This window comes from Cryptomeria japonica, unplaced genomic scaffold (genome assembly GCF_030272615.1).
Source record: "Cryptomeria japonica unplaced genomic scaffold, Sugi_1.0 HiC_scaffold_244, whole genome shotgun sequence".
Taxonomy (NCBI): domain Eukaryota; kingdom Viridiplantae; phylum Streptophyta; class Pinopsida; order Cupressales; family Cupressaceae; genus Cryptomeria; species Cryptomeria japonica.
In genome coordinates, this window is record NW_026729066.1 from 24,371 (window position 1) to 44,413 (window position 20,043).

The 20,043-nt window shown below is 34.8% G+C and overlaps 1 protein-coding gene across 1 annotated transcript; it reads right to left on the reverse strand.

The window, feature by feature from the left end:
* Window positions 1–1,029: 1,029 nt before the first annotated feature.
* Window positions 1,030–17,713, reverse strand: LOC131046679 (cellulose synthase-like protein E6). The gene is made up of 8 exons (XM_057980463.1): window positions 17,397–17,713; window positions 16,936–17,260; window positions 16,590–16,730; window positions 16,062–16,178; window positions 15,761–15,973; window positions 15,444–15,668; window positions 1,802–2,149; window positions 1,030–1,588 (listed from the first exon to the last, which is right to left on the reverse strand). The coding sequence occupies exons 1-8, from the start codon at window positions 17,654–17,656 to the stop codon at window positions 1,034–1,036; spliced, it is 2,184 nt and encodes a 727-aa protein (XP_057836446.1). The 5' UTR covers window positions 17,657–17,713; the 3' UTR covers window positions 1,030–1,033.
* Window positions 17,714–20,043: the final 2,330 nt, after the last annotated feature.

A 20,043-nucleotide genomic window follows, 5' to 3' on the forward strand; every position in this document is an offset into this window, starting at 1 on the left:
GAATATCATTTTATCAAGGATCATCAATTTTCTCAAAATAACTCCCACCATTGAACTTTTAACATGACTTTCATAATCAATAGCATTACATTAATTATCTTATACATTGCCCTTTATTTATAGCCTAAGTATCTAGACTCTTAAGGAGTTTTACCTCTTACCCTTTCTATTTTCTCTAGGTTTTTAATGGTTTTAATAATATTTAACTCATCAAGATCTTCATTTTTTTTTAAATGACTAACATAGAGCTTTGGATTTAAAGATGTTTGGAGAAAACAACAAAGACCATAGGATTACAAGTGAATAATAGGATTACAACAAAGAACATAGGATTAAAAGTGAATAATATGCTAATCCTAACTTTTAAGTATCTTGTAGACACAACTAACCAAAAATATTATTTAAATCCATATGCCACTAAAAATAGCTCTTTGTTACAATGCATATTCAATCCATATTGAATATGTAAACTTTTTAAAAGTATTTGAATAATATTGTCTTTCATATATATGTGGTATATATATTAATTTACTTATAGAATTGATTAAATATAAAAGTATATAGAGATAAACGAAATTAAAATTACTATCAATGTTCATAAATATTCAAAATACACATACACACATATATATATATATATATATATATATATAATCAAAATTGATAATAAAACATATTGATAAAGTTTAAACATTTTTTTTTTTTTGTTCTAAAACAATATATTTATATTTACTAGATAACACCTTCTCCATAATAAAAAGTAACAACTTAAAAGATGTTATACATAATCAATAATAATTATCTGATACAATAATTAATTCCTTAAGAATAAGAACTTAAATACTCTTACTGAATGATGAAACACCAAGAATGAACATTTAAAACTCTACATTTAATATCACTTTAAAGAATAATAATTGAACCCTTTAAACTTGTTCTATTTCTAAAACTTGGCCAAATTAAGTACAATACTTACGTTCGGACTTCAGTACACAAACCATAATAGATTCCATAGAGTGCGTACAAACTTCTTTCAGTAGAGAGTAATTTGTAATGCCACAGAACATGCAACCGCCGCCACCATAATGGAGAACATTGTAATTGAAGTAGGCATCCGTCCTTTGTCTGTCCTCATAAACATTCCCTCCAATATAGGAAATCCATTCATCACTATAAAACTTGATAACATGAGCTGCACAAACATACCCTCAACTGCTGGATACCCACCCCTTACAAATTGTGTCATTCCACTCAACAGTGATATGAAGTTGATAATTGTGATAGTTGCAGGAGGAATAAACATTACTGAGGCCACTCCAAATTCAAAGATTTCTTCCTTGTATCTTTTGGCTGCTTCACTGTCTAACACTTTGCTTGTCACCTCAAAACCCACTTCAGAAATACCCATCAATTTGCAGAGCCCTTGAATTAATGCAAATGGATACGATGAGGTCCCCTTTATTGCCCACATCCTATGCTCGTTCCACCAACTCTTCACTGAACCTCCAGCCATCACAAATTCAACTATATTGTATGCATATGCAGAGAGTGATAGAAACCCAAAGAGCAGAAACCATGGACTTGAAATCTGCCATAAAACATGACAACGTTTAAGACAAACATGCAGGAGCAACCTATAGAAGCAACCTCTATGCTATGGTCAATGTGGGTTATCTATTTATTCAATTGAGTTTCACATAAATAATGAACATCTTAGACTCAACATGTCCATTGTTTACCTTCAAGCTCAAGTCTACATAAATAATAAGGTATTAACTATTTTACAACAAGCGTTGAGTACCTGAGGGAATACTGATATGGCGCAGAGGGTAGATAGGGCCGGAACCAAGCCATAAGAGAGTATATGCAGGCAGGACATAGCCCATAAACAGTAATAGCCATAACACATTCTGAGTGTTATACTAACACGACCAATCCCATACACAAATGGGCAGAACTTACTCACAAAAATTTCAAATAGACCTGCGGTCAATCTCTTATGTTGAATCAGGGTATCGTTCAAATTAAGAGGTGCACGCCCCTGAAAGGCGTTTCTTTGTGGAGTGCAGTAAGCAGATTTCCAGCCTCTGCAATGTATTGTAAATGCAGTTAAAACATCCTCCACTACACACCCATACATTATGCCAACCTGGAGAATAATCAAGGTTTTAAAGTGTAAATAAGGTTTTTACTGTCTCTAAAACAGAGAATAAAAATTTATGGAAGAAACTGTCTTTTCATCAATACTATAGGTGATATTTTATGATCTTTATAATTATAAGACAATGAAATTAAATGATGATTTTCTTGAGTGTTTTTTTTTTTACAGTGGCATCAGTATCATGTGTTTAAAAACTAAAATACAATGATAAATAATGAATTATAATTTTTTAAGGTAATATTAAAATTTATATACATATAAAAAATATATATAAGAAAAATTGAAATAAAGAATAAATAAAGTAATTCAAATCTGGTAACTCGTGATATAAACAGATGTATTTATCATTTATAATAATCAAAATAAATAAATAATTAAATTAAAAATTAAGATAGTCACATCCATCATTTTGGAAAAACGTGGAAAAATTAATTAACAAATTAAAAGGTCATTTAAGAGAGAAGAGGATGGGAGACAAATTAATGGTACGTATTGGTGTATCGGTAGAATAATGATAAGGGCATGGGCAAGCTGACTAGACTTTAGTCTCTAGCACCATTAATAAGGCAAGGCATCCCTTCATAACCATGGAGATTCATGGACTGCCTACTAGATTAATGTAGTGGGCATATTTCCTAGCATTCTAAAAAGATGTTCCTTATTTTAAAGAGGTTTAGAGCAATGGATGTAAGCTATTGTTGGTGGATGTCATCTGATAGTTAACCATTTGATAGAGATAAAGAGAAAATTTTAATTATTAAACTTTCATTTGTATATATCTTAAGTTATTAAACTTCGAGTCTATGAAAGCTATAGTAATTGTGATAGCACATATGTTTCATATAGGAAGTTATGACTTCTAGCTTTGTCTTTACTATTAACACTACTTAGGTGTTGAATGTTATTTTTCCATCAATTTAGATGTGTTCCTAAATAAAAAGAGGAGAGATTGGCAATGCTCTACCTTAAAATATTTTGCTAATAGTTTTTTCATGGAATTCACAATAACATAGTGAACCAATAAAAGCAAAATGCCAACAGATTTAAAAAAAAAACAAAAAAAAAGACATAAAGGAACATTCATACCCATAAAAAAATTTAAATTATTGTCTCTTTCTAGAGAAGGATGTTTCAAACCCTAATCCAATGAATAACATATCCACTAATTAATATTGGAATGTGATTTCCAAAGCTACTAGGTTGTCTTAGATAGAAAAGGGTTATGGTTATGGAGAGCAACAGTTATAGTAAGATTTTTGGTATGATTAAAGAAATAAGGATAATTTTTCAACTTGAATAATTTTAGTAATATATTTTTATTCTAGAATTACAAAATATCATTCTAGATTTTCTACACATTTAAATTAGTTTGAGAGGTGTAATTCTTTTTTTTTGTTGGTAACTCTAACAAAATCTAATATTTCTAATTATTGTCATTAACCTTTGAGAATAATGTTCAAGGATAAACCCTATAGAAATATTAAATCAATGATACAATAGAATAGTCTAAAAGCCACAACCCCTTAACATTATGGAAGATGATGAGATGGTCCCCTGTTCTCAGGAAATGTTGTTGGATAAACAAAACAAAAATAATGTGGAGGATGAGATAGAAGAGCTCAAAGAATGGGTTCTTAGCCTGGAACAAAAAAAATGAAGATTATAAACAAAAATTAGATAATTTGTGCAAGGCTTTTAGTTCTCTATGTGATATCACTAATAGAGTGATGAACAAGGCAGTTGTGGGAGTGGTGTTTCGACAGGGAAAAATAAAGAAGAAAAACAAGAAGCTGACTAAACAAGGGATGAAAAAGGTGGATGGGGAAGGTGGGCAAGACATGCAAGAGGACACTTGGGCCATCCAAGTTGATAGGTTGAAGCACAATTGGACCCTGATTAATAATGATTAGGCATCCCCCTCTTTTTTCTCTTAAGTTCTTTACCTGGTATAGGAGGTTAGTGTTTTTTCTTATGTTTATAAGATGTTGGGCATGTGTGCCTCTTAAACTAGACTTTATTTTGATGATGAATACTGTTCATGCTATGTTTAATCTTGATGATACTTGGTATCCAGGTATTATGATAAGAAGATGGTGGTTAGTTAGAACTAGTAGGTTTAGTTACATGGACATGGTTATATTTGACTATTTCAGAACGTTGATTATGACTCTCTTTGACTAGTTGTTTGGGGCTAGGGTTTTGTTGTTGCTCTGTGATTTTTCTATTTCATAGGTTCAATTATAGTTTTCATTTTACTTCCTTAAATTTAATTTTACTAATAGTTTTTGGCCGACATGTCAATTGAATTTTATAAACTGGTCTCTTTTATAATAGTTTTGGTTAGTCTATTTTGTTTAAGCTCTACTTTATCACTGGTAGTGAGGTTTTCTGGACTCGTCATTTTATGATTATGGTTTTTTTGTTATAACTTGGGATCAAGGTCCTTCTCTACTTACTTAATCAAAAATATGGTCTACAAATTAATTTGTAGTCTGTCATTGTGTGTCTTAATTGCATGGTCTAGTATACTCGACATAGTAAATAGTTTTTCTTTAGGTTATTTATAAATTTGGCTTACTATGGCTATCTGACCATTAAAACTTCTAGGGTTTTTCATAATTGTTTCATTGTGAATATAATTTACCTATTGTTTCCCTATCTAATTTAATATGGCTAGATTAATATTGTTTTATTCATTTTAATGTTATGTTGTAAGAAAGAAAATTGTGTATGGATCTTGATTCTAGTAATATTATTGTTGTTTGGTATAAAAAGTGGTGACAATTAAACTTGAATTTTATTTAGAAGTTTTTGATGTCACAAGTGGTTATTAATGTCCTTGGATTTAACTATATACCTACAAATAAATATCATAACTTATTATTGTCATCATTCTATGGTAAGATCACTATCATGAACATTGCCTTCAATAATTATAGCATTTTGTACCCATGAGGAAGTGTGAATGAGGATTGTAAACAAATAGAACATCTCTTCATTTATCTTAATAGGTTTATACAAAAATGGATGGTTTCTATTTGAGTAGTTAGCTCTAGTGCTATGTTAAAGAGATGATATAATGAGAGATTTTGGGATGTTCATTTTGAATTATGAATAATAAAGGTGGTGAGGTCTAATTTGAGATCTAGGCATCCTTAGATGGAATTGTTATAGAACATGTTTGTTAAAGGAGGAACTATATAGTAATATACAATAATAATTAATAAAATTGTACGAAATCTAGCCGTAGAATGGGTATCGGTAAATTATAGATTGTTACACTATTGGATTTTAATCCTTCTTATAGTTTTTCTTCTATATTATTCTTTATATTTCATTAATATGAAAAAATTATTACACAATTATAAAATGTTGGTGATATGAAAATATTGGTATATTTCCTAAAAAATATTATGAGAAAAATTATTTCGGAATTTAATCACATTTATAAATATCTATGTAGATAGTTCTTTAACAAATGATTTCTCTTTGACCCAAGTCCATAAGGATATACTTAATGAATAGATTTAAATTTTGCTCATTTTTTTCTAACCTTGAATATCTCCATTTTTAGTATGTTTCAACTTGAGGCGAAATATATATTAGTTATTTGTGATCTCATATTTTCACTAATATTTACCCAATATATATGGTGGGGAAGGAAAATGAAACAAAATTGTGCGGAGATTCAAGGTTGAAACCCTAGGACCAAATTGCTGGGATACAGACAACATATACAAATCACCGGATATTTTGATCGCAAAGGGGAGAAGAAACAAAATGTGGACTGCACTCTAGACATGAATTGGTTGAAGTAGGAGATAACAGTGGGAATTCGTAATACTGATCTAGCAGAAATGAAGTCAAGGTTAGGGCTTCCACGTTATTAGTGATTGGTGGCAACAGTTTGATTGGCATCAGCAAAATATCAGATGGACATTGCAAGTTGCAACCTATCCAAGCATATCAGGTCACTAGGAGGAAAATAATTAATTTTGGCTTGGAGTTTTCATTGCTCAGTCCTTGCTAAAAATCGTGGGTTTGATAAACTGGAAAATGGGATTCTTGAGTCGCACGACAGTTATTTAGCAATAATAAACTCAAGACACAAAATCGAAGTGACAACGAATGTATGCTAAATGATACTTCAGAGATAGCTTTAGCCAAACGATATCATTCTAGGGAGAATTCTGGACTGCGAATTCTGGACTACGAAATTTGGACTGCGAATTCTGGATTGTGAAATTTGGACTGCGAATTTGGACTACGAAATATATTTGGACTGCGAATTCTAGAGCGAATTTTGGAGCAATTTTTGGAGCATTTTTTTTGGAGGGTTTGTTGCGGACTGCGTGCTCTCCAACATCACCGTTATTGTCTAACATGGCCAACTCTATTAGGATGTGGAGGAGTTAATCTCCTCCACGTGGTTTGCATCTTCTCTCTGTGCCCTTATTACTCTTTTGCATTTACTTCGTGCCCTTATTACTGTTTTGCATTTACTTTCTACTCGGCGCTTAATGTATTTTTTGTACACGTTAACCTAACCATTAATCACACCTCTGATCGCTCATGTGACTCCTCTGTAGCTCCCAATAGAGCTTGAGTCTGATGGCGCTACCATTAATTCTCCTCAACCCACCGAGCAGGCTCATTCAAGCCAAACAAAAACATTTGCCGAGACTGCTAAACCTTCTAAGCAGGTTCACTCAAACCGAAAGAAAACCTTTGCCGAGACCATTGCTTCGTCTTCCCATGGAGTCCACCCTAGCGCGAGATTTTTTAAGACTCCTGGAGGCGAACAACTTGGTGAGGAAGGTAAGAGCCCTACCGTGCCCTCGAATTCTTTCTGCATTTCGCCAAACGATAGAAATTGTAGGCAAGTCTAGAAAGGTCTGTATATTATCTTTTTTAATAATCATGAATCCCAGGTTGAAATTATTAAAAGACAATACTGGATTGTTGGGAACACCTCCTTTCGTGCCCTAGCCTGGTCTTCAGAGGCCGTCAATGAGGAAGTTCTTGCGCTCTCAAGCCCTAGATGGGTTATCCTTAAGGATGTCCCTCCCTTCCTATGACGTTTTCTTCCCCAGGTATTGGAAACATTTGGGAGAATAATTTGGGTTGATGAAACAACGCGTTTAGTCCCTAACCTTGATGCAAGAATACTTATATCCATTAAAACTGGGGTCGACATCCCTCCTCTGCTAAACCTTAACATCGGTGATGAAACATTTGTTTGCCCTGTTGAAATACTTGGAGGACTAAACGCCTATTTTTTGTGCAAAAAAGAAGGGCATCTTCAGAAGAACTGCCCAATCATCAACCATAGGAAACAAAAAAATAACACTAACCTAGCAAGAACATCTGAAAAACCTAGCTCTGATAAGGAGTCGATCCCTAACCCAAGCAACCTTCATTCTGTTGGAAACAATAGCAACCCTAAAGATGATCCCTCCCTAAGGTCGATTCCTAGCCTCATCCCTATTGAATTAAACCCAATGATTGTTGACACCACTACCGAACCCCTCAACCCTACTTCCATTTCCTCCAAAATTTATGAGGATTCGCCTTCTGATTGTTTTCAAACAGTCACATCAAGAAAGCGGAGACAAAAGAATGCCCAACAACTCACCTTAAATCAAATCCGAGCTGGTGATCAAACTGCTAATTAGTTGACTACCAATAGCAAATACCCCATCACTATGAATGATGACATACTAAAAGCTTCACAAACTCTGACCACCTCCTTGGTTAAAAACATGGTTAAAAATTTAGAGAAGCCTTATCGCAGTGCTGGTGATGATAGCATGAGTGAAAATCCTGCAAAAATGGTGCTCAGGTCTGGGACCCCCAAACGATCTAAATCCACATTATTTGTAAAGGCTACCCCTGATGTTAACACCTCCAACCCCACGACTGCATCTCTGCTAAATGAAATAGAGGACAACCATATTATTGAAGTCATTTATGCTAATAAGGGACTAGAGGACATTAAGTCTAGCTCAATGCTCCTTGGCTTTCCAGGCTCCCAAGTACCTGAGTCGAACATTGTAGAAACTGCATATGGTAAAACTGAGCTATCAGAGCTTAGTGAGGAAGAGGATGACCTCATGAAAGGTTCCTCCATGGCTAAAAAGAAAGGTAGACCTTTTGGCTCCAAAAATAAGAAAAAGTCTGGAGATCAAAATGGTCTCCCAAACAGTCCCTCTTAATCCCTTTTTCAATGAAATACATCTCATGGAATATTAGAGGCTTGGAGTTGCCTGATAGAAAGTTTGTTATTAAGAGGTTTCTGAATTATCATAAACATCTAGATTTCTTGATGCTTCAAGAGCTTAAATCTGTTGAGTTCTCCCTTGACACTGCACTTGATTTTATTTGGAGAGATGTGATCAAAATATGCATCAATCATCCTAAGGGAAAGGGTGGAGTTGGTCTCCTCATTAACCCTAAGTGGGAAAATCACATTAGGGATAGGGGTGTCTCCCCTTGTAATAGAGTGGCTTGGGCCTCCCTAGATATCAGAGGCTCCTATTTTGGGGTATGTTCTATATATGCACCTAATGATCATAGGGAAAGAGTGTCCCTTTAGAATTGGATGGCAGCCCTTCCAAGTATCCCTTGGGTCATGGTTGGAGACTTTAACATGATTGAAAACCAAGATGATAAGGCCGGGGGTATCCCTTTCAAATGGAAGTGCCAAGAGAAACTTCACTAGGCTAGATTTAAACAACACATGAAGCTATTTGACCCCCTTGAAGGTAGGAAATCTGAATCCTCTACACTATGGTACACCTGGTGCAACTTTCAGCAAGGCCCCAGCCAAATTTACTCTAGATTAGATAGGTTCTATGTTAATAAAAATTTCTTCTCCTTCTCCCCTAACCACTTGGGGAACTCAGTGGCTATTCTACCAGTAACCTTATTTGACCATTTCCCTATCATTGCTATCATCAATACTAGGAACTCCATCCCTAACAACAATCCTCTCAATAAGAAGTTTATCCTTAATACCTCCCTGCTAAATGACAAGGATGCCCTAACAGCCATTAAAATGGTTAGACTCTTTAACATGCACTCTCAACATCCCCAATCCCACACCCTCAGATAGAACAGAAATGTCTCCTTTTGGAAAAAAAATTCCAAACTATAGGCCAGAAGAAAGCCAAGGATTTCAGGCTTGTGGAAAAAACTCCCACTAATCGGCTCCACTCCTTGGAACATGAAATACAATTACATCCTTCCTCCTCTGTCCTGGCAGAATGGGTAGCTCAGGCTAGAGACATTCTTAGGAAACATCAATAGGTCAAAATCAAGGGTGCCCTCATCAGAGCACGTAATTATTGGCTCAAATTTGGAGATAAAGGCTCTAAAGTCTTCTTCAATCTCCTTAAACAAAAAAAAAAAAGAGAAAAAATTGACAGAATCGTAGTTGAGGATAAGGAACTCCTGAACATCAATGAGATCAAAGATGCTTTTGAAATATTTTATAAAACCCTCTTTACCTCGGAAGATAGTGAAGCCTCAAAAGAGGCTAGAAATAGGTGCAATAATATTATCCCAAAAAGAATCTTTGAGGCTGAAGCTCTTTCTCTCAAGACCAAAATCTCTATGACAGAAATTGTTGATGCCATTAAAGCCCTTCAAGGATGATAAGGCCCCTGGCCCCGATGGAATTCTTGCTAAGTTTTACAAAACCAATATTGAGTGGGTCACCAAAGACCTTTATGACATATACACCGAAGCATTTGATAGTGGCACCCTTGGGGAGTCCATCAATAGGGGCATTGTTAAACTTATCCCAAAAGATGGGGACAAAGCCCTCATTAAAAATGGGAGGCCAATTACTCTCCTTGACATTTCTTATAAAATCCTAGCCAAAGCCATAGCCTCTCGCTTTGAGAAGATCCTTGGACCAAGTTCATCTGCTCTACCCAAACAAGATTCATTAAAGGAAGGTATATCTTGGAGAACCTTGTCACTAGCTGGGAATCTATGGAATGGGCCAAAACTTCAAATCAAGATACTGCCATGTTCCTTGTAGACTTTGAGAAGGCCTATGACAGGGTGGAATGGAACTTCATCCTCATGATGCTCAAAGCCTTTGGTTTCCCTAGCAAGTTCTGTAAATATGTCCAAATTCTCCTCAAAGATGCCTCCGCCCTGGTTGAAGTTAATGGATCACTTTCCCAGTCTATTCCTCTTTCTAGATCCTTTAGATAGGGCAGCCCCCTTGCCCCTGCTCTATTTGTCATTGCCTCAGACGCCCTCTTTTACCTCCTAAGAGATGATACCCTATCCCCTAAAGTTCATGGCATTAAGATGCCAAATGACTCTGAATTGCTCAACATACAATTTGTTGATGACACTGCGCTCTTCCTGGAGCTCTCTAGGCATAACATTGACTCCCTCAATCAAAAGCTTGCAACCTTTGGCAGAGCGTATGGTGCTCGTATCTCCAATTTCAAGTCTATCCTGCTTGGGTGGAATGAGGAACCCCCAGATTGGCTTCAGCAGGTTGGATACTCATGGGGAGGACCCAATAAAATAGTCAGGTACCTCGGTATCCCTTTTTCTGTCTCTCCCTCTCTCAAGGATATGTGGATTTGGGTCAAAGAAAAGATTGACAAAAACCTTAATAAATGGGACAATAAGATTCTATCCCTGGCTGGTAGGATCCAAGTCTGCCGAAAAATTCTCTCCTCCTATAGTTTGTACTACTCCTCTATCTGGATGTTCAGTAACTACCAAGTTTATGAGATCCAAAAATCTATCAGGAGCTTCCTTTGGTATGATGGTAAGGGTAAAAGAAAGGCCCATGCAGTCAAATGGCTATGGTGCCACATAGATAAGAAACTTGGTGGGCTGGGACTTAAAGATCTCAGAATGCAAGGAGTTTCCCTAGCTGCCAAGTGGATATTTCATGCCCTAGAAGGACAAGAACCCTAGAAGATCCTTGTCAGAAATATCATACAAAATGGCATCCCCAAGTCTACCAAATCTTGGAAAGTCCCCCCCTTTAGTGATCTGATAGCAGATGGATTCTCTGTGTCTGTTCAAGGCACTTGGGCATTTAAATCCATCTAGAAATCTTGGGATCATGTGCGTAAACTTATTACCAACTCTAATATTGACTGTAATAATACTCTGCATGGGGAAAGGTCAATATGGTGGAATCTCTACCATAACTCTAAACCCCTTGCTTTAACCCAAGGTTGCTCTGCTAGGAATTGGTATAATAAAGGCATTAAATACCTCATGGACATCTTGGAACATGATAATCTCATCAGCTGGGAGGACCTTAGCAATAAGTTTGGCCTCCCTACCTCGCATAAGAGAACCTACAATATGATTAAAAATGCTTGTGCTTGTCTAGATCTTCCTAGGAACACTGATGTAGATGCTCATAGATACCTCTCATTCAGATGGAAGGATGGCTCCCTCCTCTCCAAGGTCAAATTCAAGTCTATCTACAAACTGCTCACTCATGATACCACGATGATTGATCATATTAACTCCCTCTGGTATGTTGACCTTAATACATCTGCCTGGCAGAAAACATTTGAGAAACTATGGAAGTCCCACATCCCCCCTAAAATCAAATGCTTCAGGTGGCAACTAATGTTGAATAGACTACCTATTAGGAATAACATTGTTGCCTTCGACCTATGCTCTGTATGTAGGAAGCCTGAGACTATGTGGCACATCTTTTTTGACTACATTTTTGCCAAAGAGGTCTAGTTGATGTTTGGAATTTCCATTATTGAACATGTTTGTACTCTTGATATTATTGCTAGATTCATTCATGGCCTCAAGAAGGATGCGAACCTATTTTGGCAAATTCTCTCTTCTTTCATACTTTGGTTTATTTGGAAGCTTAGAAATGAGGAAAAATTCCAAGGTACTGATAGGACTCTTACTGGGTTTTTTAAGAAACTCACACGTTATAAAATTGTTGTGCAAGTATGCGTTTTGATGAATGTTGAGAGGGAGAATCTATTGTGTTTCCTTAGGGATGGCCGGGAAACCATGTTCATATATGAGATGAAGGATGGCTTTGAATGGGCTAGAATTGCGGAGAACCAGACTGCATTCGATGAGGCTCTAAAGAAACTGATCAAGGAAATCAGAGACAATAGAGGTCCCTACTTTGATAAGCTCGAAATGTTTACCCAGGTCCTAGAGCGGAAGAAGGTGGTGTGGATGGAAGGGCCACAAGGATGGACAACATGGATGGAAAACCAAGATGAGATTCTGCAATAGGTGTCCAGTAGCCTCTAGTTGATGTATATGGTTCACTGTATATACTCTCTCTCATAACTCTTTTTTGTGTAGGAGGTTGTCTTTGATCAGTCGGATAATCCCACTGATTAATGGCTAAGGCTTTGCCTCCCATCCTTGTTTTTGTATAAACTCTCCTTATTTTGGTCTCTCGATATATATATATGGTGGAACCAATGTAAGTCAACCTATTACCATTTAGCCAATTTAAGTTGAGGTGTGTTTTAAGATTTGAAAAATCTACTTCAATCTTGGATAAAATTTTAGTCATTATAAGCATAACCTTCTTTGATGTGAATGTGTGAGAATGAAACAAGTATTATATAAGCTAAAATCAATTAATTTTATGGTTCAAACACTATGGCATTATATCTCATATCATTAACCAATATAGGAGGGCATAGGTTAGGTGATTTTTATCCTTCTAACAAATAAGTGCATAATACATTTGGCCATGCCATGGTAACAAATGAGTTAAAGAAAAATGCTAACTTCATATTTAGTGAGGATGTTGAATTTATCTATTATGATGTGTGGCTTGAGCAACTCCTAATGGTTATGAATGAACTACCTTATCTAAATTTGTACCTAGACCTATGTTAACTTTCAGATGGATATCCCTTTATTACTAGTACTAAATATGGACAAGTAATACAAGGTATTATCAGTTGTAGTATGTTGTCTCAATTTAATATTAGTTTATTTGGATAATGGTATGCTAAGTTTTATGATTGGTGTTTATACAAAAATTTCAAGCACTTAAAAATACGATATTGTTTAAATTTAGTATGATGAGTTAATTTCTATCTAAAAGAAAACATGTTTTTAAATAACAAATTTAAGTGAAGGGAATAAATTTTAATTATCATAAGTGGTATTGATTTATGTTTATGTGTTTGACTAGAGACCAATTTATGTGGACCTAAAATGCTACTCACGAGTTGATAATTTGACTATAAGCCCTATAGGACCTTGAAACTAGGTTTCTATATCACTTATAATGTACTAGATAATCAATTCAACCTACCTATCATTTTTATTATTTACTAAACATGTGTACTTAGCTAAAACATAACCCTTACATATTAGAGATAATTTTGATATAGCCATGGATAGTGAGCTATTAGGAGTACCATGAAAGTGACAGGTGCTAATTGTTATTAGTGATATCCATGATAGGAAGCAAGCATAATTTAGGTAGCTATTATTAGTACCATGTAAGTGGCATATGCTAGGAGCTAATTACTATATATTAGGGTCTGGCTAATTGTGGTTAGTAATATGGAGGAAATAAATTTTATGAGCTACCCATGGTATTGTAGTGCTTATCCATCTTTTATCATTTCTATGCGTGTGATAGATCCTAGAACCTATCTTATACTAGGTTAAATTCATTGTTTCTAGTGGCATAGTGGAGATAGATATCATGATCCACCAACTTGAATGGTTTGACAAACTATAACAATATTAATAATGACCTTATGTGATGTACATGTTGTCACAATTGTCCCTTATATAATAATGATCACAAGTACTATGTGATGCTTTTAAATCATCATAGCTAGTGTAGTGAATAAGGGAAAAGGATGGGACCATGATGTAGTATAGAATGCATCAACATTTATTTATTTAGTTAGGATGCACTAATAGGGAAAGTTTTAATCAATCAGGTAATCCATTAGTGACACATCCAATTTTTCTTCTTGATTGGTTTCTATGAATATGCGAGTCAATCATTATGTAAAAATGGTTTGTGTTATGTGCATCTTGTTATACTTATGCCATTTCTAGTTATGAGGATCAGTAATATGATATCCTTCCTTGTTGGCATAGTTCATTGTGGGTTGAGAAAAGGATGGGATCCATGATGTAATATGGGATGCATTGGCATTATATTTTTTGAAGGGGATGTGCATACAAACTTATGTGTTAGTGAACAAGTAAATTAACTGCACTATATTTATGTGATATATGTCCAAGCTAGTCACCATGTGTACCTATGATGTTGCTAGTCAGCTTATGCATAGATGATGTATTCCTAACCTAACCCCCATGCATACTTGTGAAATATATAAGAGATAATCACCTTTGTATGTTCAACCTTGGTGGGAGCTTGCAATGCTATGCATCGGCGATGTATGCTTCTACCACTATGTGAACATTTGATGTTAAAATGATATAGTCCTTAATTAGTACAATGTATGTTCATAAGTGGGTCATAAACTAATGTTGTCTTGGAACATACACTTGATAAAAATGAATTTGATAACATTGTTGGAGTAAATATAATTTACTCATAAGATTAAGTTTAATTAGGCATTATCATTTTCTAGGTGCATTGGTATTTGCACTCAAGTTGTTGTTAATAGTTGTCAATAGCTATTTCTTACCAATATTAATATTTGTGCCAATATTTGGTAAGTAGTTGTACCTACCCTTGCACCTTATTGGTGTTCACATTATAGCCTTTTCCTTTATAGGAAATGCGTTTGTACTACTGTGTTCATCTCAATATCATCATTTCTTTGATGGAATATCATTTCTCTCATGTGAAGGTTTATAACTATTTGTGCTCTTGGGAGGTTGATCACTCTAACAAAGATTAAATTTAATGGGATTGAATTGAAGGCATAAAAAACCAATGATCAACTGTGGTTCAAAAGCAAGACTAGAAATCTTGAGGATGGGAATAATTCTCTCTATCATTGAAATACAAAGTACATATCCTCTAATTCCTAAAGAAAATATATAAGTTTAATGATATTATGAATGAATCCTAATGATATAGATAAAAATCTATAAGTAATCCTAACATTTGAAATATAACACATTCTAATATAACTATTTTGATTTTAAGTTCCTAATTTAATTAAATGATGCTGATTGATTAAATCAATGCTTATTGTGTGAACCAATAAAATCAATAATATTGAAAGGTGTTTATTGCAAAGTTAAGCAAGATAAAACTTACATGCTGGACCATATAATTTAGATTTACCTTTTTGCCCCAAAGTGAGTTCTCCTCGTAAGTGCAACTGGCAAGTGTCGTTGCCTTATTTAATATCTCGGATGAACATTCTTTTTCCACTTCTAAATTTGCAGATTCAATGGATGCTTTAATTACATTTTGTGGCTCGCTTCCGCATAGAACATCCCTACGGTGCACACATCCTGTGCCCACGTAGATTGGACCTTCTGCTCCATCTATACCTTTACCTTGTATCTGCATATATAGAGTAATCCATGATTATTATAGACTTTTGTGCATAAACAGATGGTGTTGTTATTAATATAATATAGGTTGCATATACGTACATCGAAAATTCTCTTGAGATGATTGGCATACAAATCATATTTTGTAATGCCATGAAACCTTTGGGGAAATTGGACATACCCAAACTGATGACCAGTTTGAGGGTCCATGAGAAAGCACATAGCTTCACGAAGTGCTTTACAGTTGTTGGCATACATATCGCAATCCAATGTAAGAATGAATGGAGCATTGCTCATCAAAGCAGAAACTCTAATCTGCAAACAAGGTTTAACCCCAATTAAAATGATTATTTTTCACCAAGCTAATAAGAGTAAAGATATGAGATGGAAGCAAGAAAAATACCAGAACATTGAGAGCACCGGCCTTAAAATTGTGTGGGCATCCAGGTCGCTTTTCACGAGACACATATACAAGACGGGGGAAATAAACGCCACCATCCTTTCCCTTCTCTAGCAAAATCTACAGTAAACCCAAGTAGCCAAAGCAAATATATATTTGTAAAAATAACTGATGAAGAAAGTAAAAGCTAACAAATTTTCATAATCTATTCTAATCTTGTATGCAAATTTCTGGATTAGATTGTGTGAGCAATTTTTTCTATCAATGTTTCGAATCACACTCTGTGATTCATCATCAGGATGGAAGAGAGTTTAAGGAGTTCTCTTGCATCCTCATGATGAATCACAGAGTGTGATTTGAAATGTTGACTCCTTAAACTCTCTTATATCCTGATGATGAATCACGGAATGTGATTCGAAACGTTGATGAAAAAAATTGCTCACACAATCTAATCCAAAAACTTGCATACAAAATTAAAATTGTAATAAATTGCATGAACAGTATTGTGAAAGTCAGTATGATTTTAGTGACCTGAACTATACTGTGATGGTCTCCCAAAGTGATCCCTGAACTCCATTCCCTAAACCCATCATGCCGATTGCGCATGGCTTCTGGAACAATGCCCGTCTCCACAGTGCTATTTATACGATGTTTCATCTCTTCGTACATTGTCTAGCAAATGGAAAACAAAATAAAAATATGGTAGAATCAAGTTTTCATGATCTACTGTATGATTTATCATCACAAATTTCTCATCCAAAATATGTACCCAAAAATTTAACAAATCCATGTTAATAAACACAAAATTACACATCCCACATGTATCTTCAATACAAATCTTATTTCTTCTAATTCATAGCTCAACCTGCTATCTTACCTTGAGCTTTTCCCACTCAGTTGCAAACAACAAACTCTTATTTTGGTGAGCATCACTTTCTGAAAAGTATGCATCTGGACACCTCTGTTGGATGAAATATTTGTGGCAGAAAGGAACCCAAATCTTTGCAAACATCGAAGCTTCAAACAGAGCGTAGAAGGTAAGTGCAGATCCTCCGTCATCAGACACATAACATGACAGTTTTTCTGTGGGATAATCATGAGCCAGAGTGGACAGTACAGTATCTACAACATTCATTGGAGGCTCTCTAATTGGATCAGCAGTACATATAAATATATCAACAGGTGGTAGATCATTTTCAAACCTGCCCATTTACAAACAATACTGAATCTACAGTTAGAAAAGGAAACATTCTGCACTATAGTGGTGGCTCTCTATTTTTTAACCTGACTGTAGACGATTGAGAACCTACCAATGTACATAAACAAAATCATCCTTACCTCTCAGAAAGCCTTTCTGGGAAAGTGTATCGAGTCACAGGTCGCCACCTGAAGGCCTGCTCTAATGCCCAAATGAAGGCAAACCCCAGCTCTGCAGCAAACACCATAATCCATGGAAAATAATCTTCTCTTGGCATATAACTAATGCGATAGAAAACAAGAGCCAAAATTCCAGTAAAATATATGCAGGCAAAACCTCTGGTTATTTTTAGACAAGGCTTTTCAAATGTTGTATAAAGAGGGAAATCTGTGGACTCCATCTTGTTTCTGCTTCGGTTAAGGAAAGATGGAAGAATGAGATCAGACTTAAGATCAGAATCAAGTCTACTGAATTTAGTGGAATGGATATTTTTTCACTAATGGGGAAAAATTATTATTTATGCACCCGAACCAGTATACTACAAAACAGATATTAAAATGTTGAAAATCAATAAAACATTTAAATAATTTATATTCTATTTATAGAAAAGAGTGAACGAAATGACATTACCTAACAGTCAAATTATCATTCACATTTACATTTAGACCAAATAATATATCAAATTATAAATCAATCCAAAAGATAAACAATATTTAAGTCCAACCAGACATCAATGCAAATAAAATATCTTACTAGACAGAAAGATATCCTGAAACAAAACAATAAAAGACACGTTATTGCTGATTGGGGCATTGATAATTGATAATTGTTCTTAACGCACAGGTAGATTCATAAACAGCTTAAAAAAACGTGTCCCGCAAATCACGCTGCTTACGTTGTTATCACCTTCGCTTTCCTACAAAAACTTCACAGTTTTCTTTAACTCTGAAAACGAACTTATTCATTATTCAAATATTTGGATCATATAAATTTTTTTCCTTTGGATGACATATAATTAAAAAACAGGCATTGAAGGACGCGAGCATCTTGTGGATGCTAAACTTTATATATGTGGGAGGTAGACGAGAAAAACAAATTTGTGAAGATGAAGTTTTGACCAGAGCATAGAAAGACAGTTCCATTGCATGTACTCCAAATGATAGGACGGCACAGCAGCAACGGTTACAAAAATTGCTAAACTAAATTCTATTCATTTCTTTATGTTTTTCTGCTTTGTGCCCTCTCCAAACATTGACCATACACTACTTTTTTTTACATATGGTGTTATGAATTTCTAGGCACCAAGTTAGAATTCTAATTTTTGAAGTATTGTATAAAGAAATGTTAAGTGATTTTTCGGTTTTTAGTGAAGTTGAATGACTGAGAAAGAATTTATTAGAAACAAATTTTATTAGTGTAAGTTTAGAGATGCTTTCAGAATGAGGTTAATGCCACTGAACAACCAAAAAAATATTTTGATTTTATTGATGTAACTTTTTAAAGTAAATCCTTACAATCCACCATAATTTCTCAATTCCTAATATTGGAGAAGTCATAATCTAACATAAGTTTTTAATTAGCATTATTTGAAAACTCAATATCTTAATGCAGATGCTTCTGGATTAGATGATGTGGATTAGATGATGGGCATTAATTCATTATGGATTGTGGAAACTTGATATCATTAACTTAAAGTATAATATATTTTTTTTCAATGAACTTGGTATATTTCTTCTTGTCATTATATAAAGTTCACAAAGATTTCATTTCAATAAATGTAAATATATATTTTTTAATTTTATTATAGCAATGCATTATATGTAAAGCTATCAAAAAGATTCTATTTAATTGGTAAAACCACTTGATTCTCATATAAGAGATCAAGCATCAATTCTCCTCAATGGTATCTTAGCATTAGTAAGGCATGTCTAAGTGACGATCCTAGATTGCATTGATAATGTGTGGTGGGCTCATAGTGAAAAGGGAGAAAAGCGAGGATAAATATGGAGCCTTGACAAAGGACATATGAGAGAACATTCAAGCTATGGTAGTGAAGGATTTAAAACACAAAATAAAATTTCATAAGAGGGTGAGAAAAAGCCTACACATTCAAAATATAGCTACAAAATATTCCTTATAGGTAGAGTTTTTCCAATTCAAGGATTTAAGACACAAAAGAAAATTTCATAAAAGGGTCACAAGAAAAAGTGTACATGTTCAAAATATAGTTACCAAATAGTCCTTTTAGGTAGAGTTTTTTTCCAAATCAATATACTTGAGAAATGATTGCCAAAATCTAAGAAATAAATGACAAGCACAAATGAATGAAGTCAATCTAGTGTATTAAGATTTCTCAATGATTATGAGAACAAATCCTTGGATAAGCAGGCCAGGAGAAGGAGATGAGATGGTTCGACACAACCACTGACTAACCCTCCTAGCATGCAACACTTGTAGCTCACTTGACAAGTGTATGATCGAGTGGCAAGTGTGTATGCACAAGGTGTCTCCACAAGGGCAGACATGTGTCTATACCACATGAGGTGAGGCAACTAACTCAACTAGCCTAAGTAAACTTAAACTAAGTGTGAAAAGTTCAAACATAGTCCTAACTAGTTTGATAATAACCTTCTTTATAGTAACAACTTGCAATTGAATTGTACGACATATGGCTCTTACAAACACTCTCAAAATTCAAATATGTGTTTTGGAGGGGGTGAGGGGAGCGGGGTATTAGAACCCCCACTATTAAATCTCAATAGGTATACTATTTGTGAAATTATATTT

Excerpts from the sequence above, each read along its gene's own strand:
- LOC131046679 (XM_057980463.1), bottom strand. The coding sequence starts at position 17,656 with ATGGAGTCCACAGATTTCCCTCTTTATACAACATTTGAAAAGCCTTGT. Across the intron at positions 16,731-16,935 it reads CTGAGTGGGAAAAGCTCAAG|ACAATGTACGAAGAGATGAA; the intron begins GTAAGATAGCAG and ends TCCATTTGCTAG. Across the intron at positions 2,150-15,443 it reads ACTCACTTTGGGGCAAAAAG|GTTGGCATAATGTATGGGTG; the intron begins GTAAATCTAAAT and ends ATTATTCTCCAG.